General features: G+C 33.9%; 1 protein-coding gene across 1 annotated transcript; it reads left to right on the forward strand.

Annotated features, from left to right (window-relative positions):
• The first annotated feature begins 462 nt into the window (after positions 1-462).
• Positions 463-6,435, forward strand: LOC123556407 (uncharacterized). Its single transcript, XM_045347073.2, has 3 exons — positions 463-857; positions 3,938-4,068; positions 4,470-6,435. Exons 1-3 carry the CDS (start codon positions 826-828, stop codon positions 4,979-4,981), a joined length of 675 nt encoding a protein of 224 aa, XP_045203008.2. The 5' UTR covers positions 463-825; the 3' UTR covers positions 4,982-6,435.
• Positions 6,436-8,433: the final 1,998 nt, after the last annotated feature.

Here is an 8,433-nt window from a genome sequence, read left to right on the forward strand (position 1 = left end):
GTTGTGTTCAAGATAAATACATACTAAGTAAATGTTTTATATGCAATCGATCTGACATTTTGAACGAATTATGCTTTCCCACAAGAAGTTATTTTTTTATACAGTCTCATTGCCATTACCTCTAATTAATCCGTATTACAAATTCCATCTGTTCAAACAAATTTATTCATTAGTTTAAATTAAAAGCAATTTTCATAAAGACTAAAAACAAATGACTGCTGATTAAAGAAATCTAATGTTTATATCAAATAATTATCATTATGGCACGTGCAAACAAGTATAACATCATCTCACTTTGATAATCGCAAAATTTGGACATTTAAAGAAATAATGTTCAGCATCTTCCGTAATAAAATATTTATGCAGTTTTTTGTAATCAAGTTAAAACAGCGAGATATGCTATTAAATTCTAGAATCCCATCGGCTGAATTATTACTGGAAATATTGATTGGAAGACTAGTTTCATGGTTAGATGCTCAGATTCATTATAGCCATGCATTACGCATGCTTCTCATAGCTATCAACACTAATTATCAAGAATTATAGCAGATTGCATATAGCAAAGTATAGTTTATGCGAAACTAATCAGCAGAGATTTGTCCTTTTAAGCATGTCTTGTGGAAATTTCTCTACGGCGACTACTTTTATTAAAATTGCAACAATCGTTTTATTTCTTGCATTTATTCTTCTTATTGCTGGGTTTTCATTTCCAAGATGGTCTACATTGACAATCTCTGCTGAAATAGTTGATACTGGATTTGACACAAGCTAGCACGTTGGTTTATGGAAAGACTGTAGTTGCACAAGTGTTTTGGGCTCGGAAACATGCTGCTGTTTTGCGAAACTCTATATAACAGGTAAGATTTGTTTGTGAAGTAATAACATGTGACTGTATTCTTGTCTTTAACAACGGGACTAAGAATAAAACTTTTACTTCGTTCTCTTTGTTTAATTCTACGTTACTTGATTTTATTTACTTATTTTGTGTACATGTTTTAAAATGTATGTTTTAGATCAAATGCTAAAAATAAAATTTATCTAGTAATTTACACTCAGAGCGTTTTCTCTGTTGGTTTGAAATGACACTAAAATCATTACATTTATCAATATTTTCATACCATTCTTGCATAAAAACTACTTTTTTTCACTGGACCCGCCCATGTATTAACGGGAGAACAATCGTTTGTAACAAGGCAATTCACGTGCTGTTACTACCCGATTTTTATTTTTGACTTTCCCAGGGACGTAAACGTATTTCTGCGCAGATTGTCATCTGGTATCTGCGTCTTGTTTCTTTCATCAAAACCTCTTCTTAAAGCATGAAAGATGCAATCTAGAATGTTCTGCTGTATCGGTATTTAACGCCAAATGCGCTGCCCCCAACAATGTTCGTACTCGTTTCTTCCCTTGTTTACTCCCCTTTACACGGCGTCAATTCAGATTTTGTAGACAACCGTGAATGTCAAAGAATCGCGTTTAACCTGTGCGATTCTTTGTTTTTAGGAATCATATTTATAATTTTGGTATGTATCAGTCGGTATGTTTTTATCTATAATTTCTCGAAAAATTTATATAAACAGCTTGGAAGCTCGACACTACGTTCGTATTCATTCGTACTCCAACAGTGTCCGTACTCAATATAACTCGAATGTAAAGTTATTATTCTTGAAATTGTGCTCGAGTGCACCAAATTGTGAAGTGATATGAACACTTATTGGAAATTTTATGTTTGTGATGACGAGAGACAAAAATAAATCGTTTAATAACCTTCAGGATGTGCTTTTGATAGTGTTGTTTATTTCTTGGCCCTGGATACGGATATTTAAAACATGTTTACCGTTTCCAAGAACAACAGAGAATGGTAAATAAAAATGTACCGGAATCGTCAAGTCATCACATATGAAAACATAAAGTCGTCCTGTAATGTTTTTATGCAAGAATAGCGACAATACACGTTTGTTTAGTGTATTAACGTCTGCAGAAGCCCGCGGGATTGTTTGTGACCGAGACCCGTTAATACACAAAACAAACGTGTATTATCCCTACATAAATAACAGTACAAATATAAGACCTTTAGATTGCCATTGTAACTTGCTTCAAGGGGTCTCACTGGTTAGTCCATGTCTATTTCTACCATAAGTTACCACTGAATGTCATTCATGTCATCAGCTACCAGTGGTATGACTGCAGAGCTCTTATATACAATAGATGATCTTTTTTTTATAAAAGCAAAAGGTATGTCATGGCTCTGGAATCCTGTAAGTTATAATAGATGATATCTTCTTTTTTAAAGCAAAAGGTATGTCATGGCTCTGGAATCCTTTAAGTTATAATAGATGATCTCTTTTTTAAAGCAAAAGGTGTGCCATGGCTCTGGAATCCTTTAAGTTATAATAGATGATATCTTCTTTTTTTATAAAAGCAAAAGGTATGTCATGGCTCTGGAATATTTTAAGTTATAATAGATGATATTTTTTATAAAAGCAAAAGGTGTTCCATGGCTCTGGAATCCTTTAAGTTATAATAGATGATTTTTTTTCATAAAAACAAAAGTTATTTCATGGCTCTGGAATCCTTTATGTTATAATAGATGATACCTTCTTTTTCATAAAAGCAAAAGGTATGTCATGGCTCTGGAATCCTTTAATTATATTAGATGATCTCTTCTTTATAAAAGCAAAAGGTATGTCATGGCTCAGAAATCCTTTAAGTTATTATACCGACGTGCACTCCCTAAGGTTGTCTCAGTGTAAGGACATCTGTCTAGACTGCGGGTATATATTCCGAATGGAAAGGTGTAAATGTTAGATAAGCCTTTGGTTTGTAGATATTGTGAAATATTGTTATGTTGACATACTTTGTACACTCTACAGAATCGCTGTTATATGTCTGCAGATTTATTTGAATAAACAAAGACGTACATTTATTTCCTAGTATGGTGGATTTTAAAAGAAACATTTGGTGTTTGTAACTGAAAATATTTCGAAATGACTAAATCAATACCATTGTATCATGATGTTTATCAACTTCAAGTTCAGTTGTCAACCTGATATTTCAATACAAACTGATCAATACTCAATCAATATCAATTCTCTTATCAACGTAGCGTCACGTATAAAAAAATCTTTATTGAGTATTCCCAGAGCAAATGCATACTTATTGAGAAGCCACACGAGTATAACTTGTTTCACTGAGCTTACAATTATTAATTCATTTTAGTTTGAAGTTGGTACGTTTCCACTGCATATTCCAGTGATTGGCTCTTTTATTCTGCATTCCTTTTTCTTGACACAAACTTGTTCAATATTGATTGTCTGATGCAAACTTTCTCATTATTTCAAATGGAAGTTTCATGGATATTTTAGAGTTTTTGATACTAGGCACTGTATTTAAGATATTGAAACAAATACAAATCTGTCGTTATTTTCAACAAAACGATTGGATGCGTTTCCATGACAGTTTTAACATATTTATCTCAACAAGATTTGAGTTCGATAACCAAGTTTTGAAACTTTTATACCATATCAATAGCATGAGATATAGCAAAGAGTAACTCTACTTTGTCGGATTGAAATCAGTTTATCTGCACATACTGATAAAACAGTTGTCCTCTAACAAATTATGTAAGCAGGCCTTCACATTGTGGCACGAAATGTTTTTAAAAACTTTTCAACAATGTTGTGGCAAATTATCGGACTGACGTGTGTATGAATATGTACACGCAAATATTCATGGTCCGATGACCGAAAAGACGCCTTCCATTTTAACATTTAGTCTGCGATAATATTTTCTTCAAGAATGAAACTAGTTTGCCTCCTTTATCTAATACTGCCATAGAAGACGTATGATATGACTAAAGACAAAGATTTTTTTTTTATAAAATCCGTAAAATATTAAAAACTGTGTTATCCGATGGTCAGTGCGATTTTTTTTTCAGACTGGTTGCGAACGGTCCAAGCCATGGTTACACTAGGTTTGATTGGCTTGATAATTTCAGCAATCATTTCTACAATCATTCTGTTCTCACGACAAGACAAGGAATCAACATACTATTCGCTGCTTGTTCAGGTGATGTTAATATATATGCATATATTCAGCATATTTAGACAAGTCTTTGCAACCTTGTGACATACATGTTTATTTATGGAAATAATTTAACATTAGCATTGAATGATTATTTACAATTGAGGCAACACTTTGCACGCAAAAGGCAACAAAAGCAATATAAAGTGAATAGAATCACCAGTGAATAGACATCGTACAGGCTGCACCTGAAATGGACACCACTATCTGAGAAATTCCAAATGCCGGCTCTGTATATAGCACTTTTTATTTGATACAAATTGAAATACTATCAGCAAAGCTAAAATACTTCTTAGTTTCGATGTTTTATGTTATATGTGTTTTGTCCTTACTTTGCATGTATGAAGAACAGGATTTAAGATTTCTTTCGGACTTTGTTTTTTCAGGACTTTTTATCGTTATTGGTGTAATAATATTCGGCATTGAGAACACAGAAGATTTTGAAGAGTTGTTCAACTTCAATGACTTGCTTTCATACGATCTGGATACTTACGGAAGTCTGTATGCATCGTTCTGCCTGTCAGCAATTGCTGGAGCTCTATGTCTTCTTGTGTGTTTACCACTTTTCTTGAAAGACTACCTAACGCCTATCCTTCCGCCTGTACAACAAATCAACCCCATTCCGGTACAATACACAAACCAAGGTCGTATTCATATTCCTTCTCCAGGACAGACACATCTTGTTGTCAATTCTTCTGCTCAACAGCGAGGAAGGCCACGATACACACAAGCTCCGGCCGTGTACGTTCCACCCGGTCAGCAAATGCAAGGTCAATATGTGTATCCGTCACAGTCACATCAACAGTATGGAATACAGTATCCACAACAACAGCAGCAACAACAACAACAATATGGAGTACTGTATCCACAACAAGACAGTAACCAAGATCACAAATAGTAAAATCTTCAAACAACTTGACAATGTATAATATGCTTTATATATTATTTAAAGGAAAGGAGAGTTATCCAATCAAATGTTACTTACACTAATACGACGAAAGCAAACACGTTTTCAAGAACTCATAAAATATGGGGCGACGTTTAATGTTTATTTACAGTATCATTTTTTCATTGTCACATTTTAATAAAGGCAATCAAATACTGTAAATAAAAGAAAAATAAGGCAGTTAATGAAATGCTTACATAAAGGCATTAGGAGCTGAAAATTGCATAAGATTTTTATTATTTCAAAAGATAGCTTTTTAGGAAAATAGGAAAAATGTATAAAGAACGTATCCCTATACTCCGTATCAGTAGACCTATCACGTGATCTGAAACAGATAAACATTCGCACTACACTGCAGAGAGAATGCCTTTACAATGGGTTTACAACCATGTCAGATTAATAACCACGGTTAATCTATTCCTTATCACTTGCTAATAAATAAACAATTATACCCTCAACCTACACAGAAACCTAATTTAAATACAGTCTTTACAACATTCTACAGATAATTTCAGAAATGGCCTCTAGTAGCACTTTGAATTGGAGTAAAAATTAAATGGAATTCTAAAATATTGCTGATTACATAAAAGAAAGAGGAAATAAAACAGGGTCTTTGAAAAAGGATACATTTTTTTTTATTGAAAGTTTAATATGTACACGATGCGTTTGTTTGTAAAACAGACAATACATTCCTTCTAAAAACAAAATGTTGTCGAAGTCAGAGGAAAAATGAATTACCACATACATTATCTAAAAGAATCAAACATTCTTGACGGACAATGCAGCTGTTTTGCTCGGTAAATGAAAAAACTGTGTACTTCCATTTAAACAATTGAAACTTAATTAATTTTTGTGTGTTATTTATTCCAGATAATACTAGTTAATCTTTGCAATGTGTACATGTGGTATGTATATAAACACACTGGCTGGGAAAGTTTCGGATCTCGTGATAAATTTTGTCGATATGGAGTATATGTATATCATTAAATTTCGTGATTTTTTTACCTTATTGTAAATTCAGTTCTCTGGCGATTTGATGCTCTGCATCAAAATGTTACTTGTAATTTCTGAAGTGCTCTAAGCGGTTAAACTTGAAAGCAAAAATCCAGGAACTACCACTGGTTACCACGCCCAGATATATCAGTAGGAATAAGAATTGGCTCATTTATCTAAATTTCAATGAAATATAATGACCTGGAAATATTTTAGTAAATTATTTAAATCCAGTTATTGTATAATCCTTTAATTTCGTGCGTAAAAAAAAAATCATGGTTTTACTCAAAACGACCATTTTGTTGGTAAATGAAATAGTAGATTTCTGCTGGCCAAGATAAAAGCATAGAAACTTTTGTTGAGATTTAATTTCGATTGATGCAACCATTATTAAAGGTCATTTCACACATACACCGAACCAGTTGATTTTCCTTTCGGAATAGTTAGAGTTTTCACTTCTTGGATATTATCAATAAAAAGACGGTATTTTGATCATTAAAGGGAGAATGCCGCTATCTCGTTTAGGAATTGCACTATGATCCTGGAAAATTTAGCGTTGTTTTGCAATAGCAGAGGAAAAACAAGGTAATAAAGGTGAACCCATTGGATGTTCCCAATAGTATTCTTAATGCGTATTAAAAGTACAAAATTCACCGACTAAGCACATACGTCATTTTAGTAGTGAAGCTTCCAAAGAAATTTCTTGGCACTCCAGTAAGCATTTGTTGAGTGAAACTTCCCCTGCAGTTTCGCTAAATATCAGCCTATGGTTTGGTGAGGAAATCCCTGAACAAGGATGGCGCTTTAGTTTACTAATGTTGAATAATCAAAGGACAATAACGTTGTGTAAAATCATCCGACCGGTACATGAAGACAATACGTATATCTCCACTAAAATGTGTAGCTTCCAATGAAGTTTCATTGAATTCCAGTCAGTGGTTGCTAACGAATACTTCGGATAAGAAATGGAACTAAATAGCACACTGTTGAATAATCAAATGGCAATAACTCATTGAAAAATTCATCCGACCAAGAAGGAAGAAAAGATGCACATTTCCGCTTGGAAGTGAAGCATCCTATGAAGAATCGCTGAATTCTAGTCAGTGGTTGCTGAGAAATGCTCCGAGAATTGCATGACAGACGGACGGACGAAGTGGTGGCTATATACGCATTCCCATTTGGGAAGCATAATACAGTTGTAAACTAACTTGTGGGGGAAAAAATGAGTTTTTTACATTTTCGGCCCGACTTTGGTAATAGAGCTAGAATTTAAATTCTTATATGTTTTCGGTTTACCATTCGCATCCGTTTCGACGTATATGTAGAAACCATTTAAGTAAAAATCAGTTGGTCATTACCAGATGTTTCATCTTTATGATCATTTTTGTACAACTGAATAAAATAAATATTTTTTTCATCATGTTTTAAAACTAAAAAGTTTCGAAAAATGTGCCGCCAGCTTGGTTTGAACTTACGACTAAAATGTTACTCGGCCAACGCTGTATCACCCGTTGCACCGAAACTTTTTAAGTTGGATACTCTTATAACATGATTAACAATTAAAATGGAGATTTTCAATGGATAGTAAACGTAGCTGCCTGTCAAAAATCGCTTTTTAATGCTGCTTTTAGAAACGAATTGTATCTCAGTTGACTTAATTCAATAAATAAGATGCGTACATGTTTGATGATACACATACCCTTTTGAACTTGATTACCGGACGCCTAGACAAATCAAACAGATTAAGTCCGGTCACCGGACACATAGCCAAAATGAACAGTGTCGTATTTTTTCCGTGACTTAGCGGAAGCTTCCGAGCGCGAAGATAAAAGCGCCCTCTGGTATCATAATGCGAATTGTACATGATATTATGGTAACCTCATTATGCTTTGTGCTATGCTGCATTATGCATTGTGACAAGTAAGCTTGTGTTTGGCTTAAACTTTGTTAGCTGTTCATGCGTATGAGTAAGCACATTCAACCCGTCCAGTTGCCGCTTCTGTCCATATCATCAGCATATAGACAACATAAATACATGTGGAAGGTGTGTCTAGGTTAACAGCAAGCTAATACACCGAGTATGCCACATTGCAGCATGACCGAAAGCAAAATAACGTCATACACTAATGAAGAAGTAACCATGTTATGAAAACGAAACAATTAAACATGTATGAATGTGAGAAAGAAGCACGTAAACATAAAATGCACACATGGTCATGTAACAATACAAAATGGGATGTCCGAAGGAAGCATGTGAACATAAGAATTACGAATACATATATGTAAATCGCAGGATTGGATGTACGAAAGCACCATGTAGTTTTTGTCCTAATTCTGTTCCATAAGCGACAACAACGATGCATTTACCGTACAGCTGAAATTAAGTCTTAATTTAGAAATAAACAAAAATC

The sequence above is a fragment of the Mercenaria mercenaria genome, chromosome 5, assembly GCF_021730395.1.
Source record: "Mercenaria mercenaria strain notata chromosome 5, MADL_Memer_1, whole genome shotgun sequence".
Taxonomy (NCBI): Eukaryota; Metazoa; Mollusca; class Bivalvia; order Venerida; family Veneridae; genus Mercenaria; species Mercenaria mercenaria.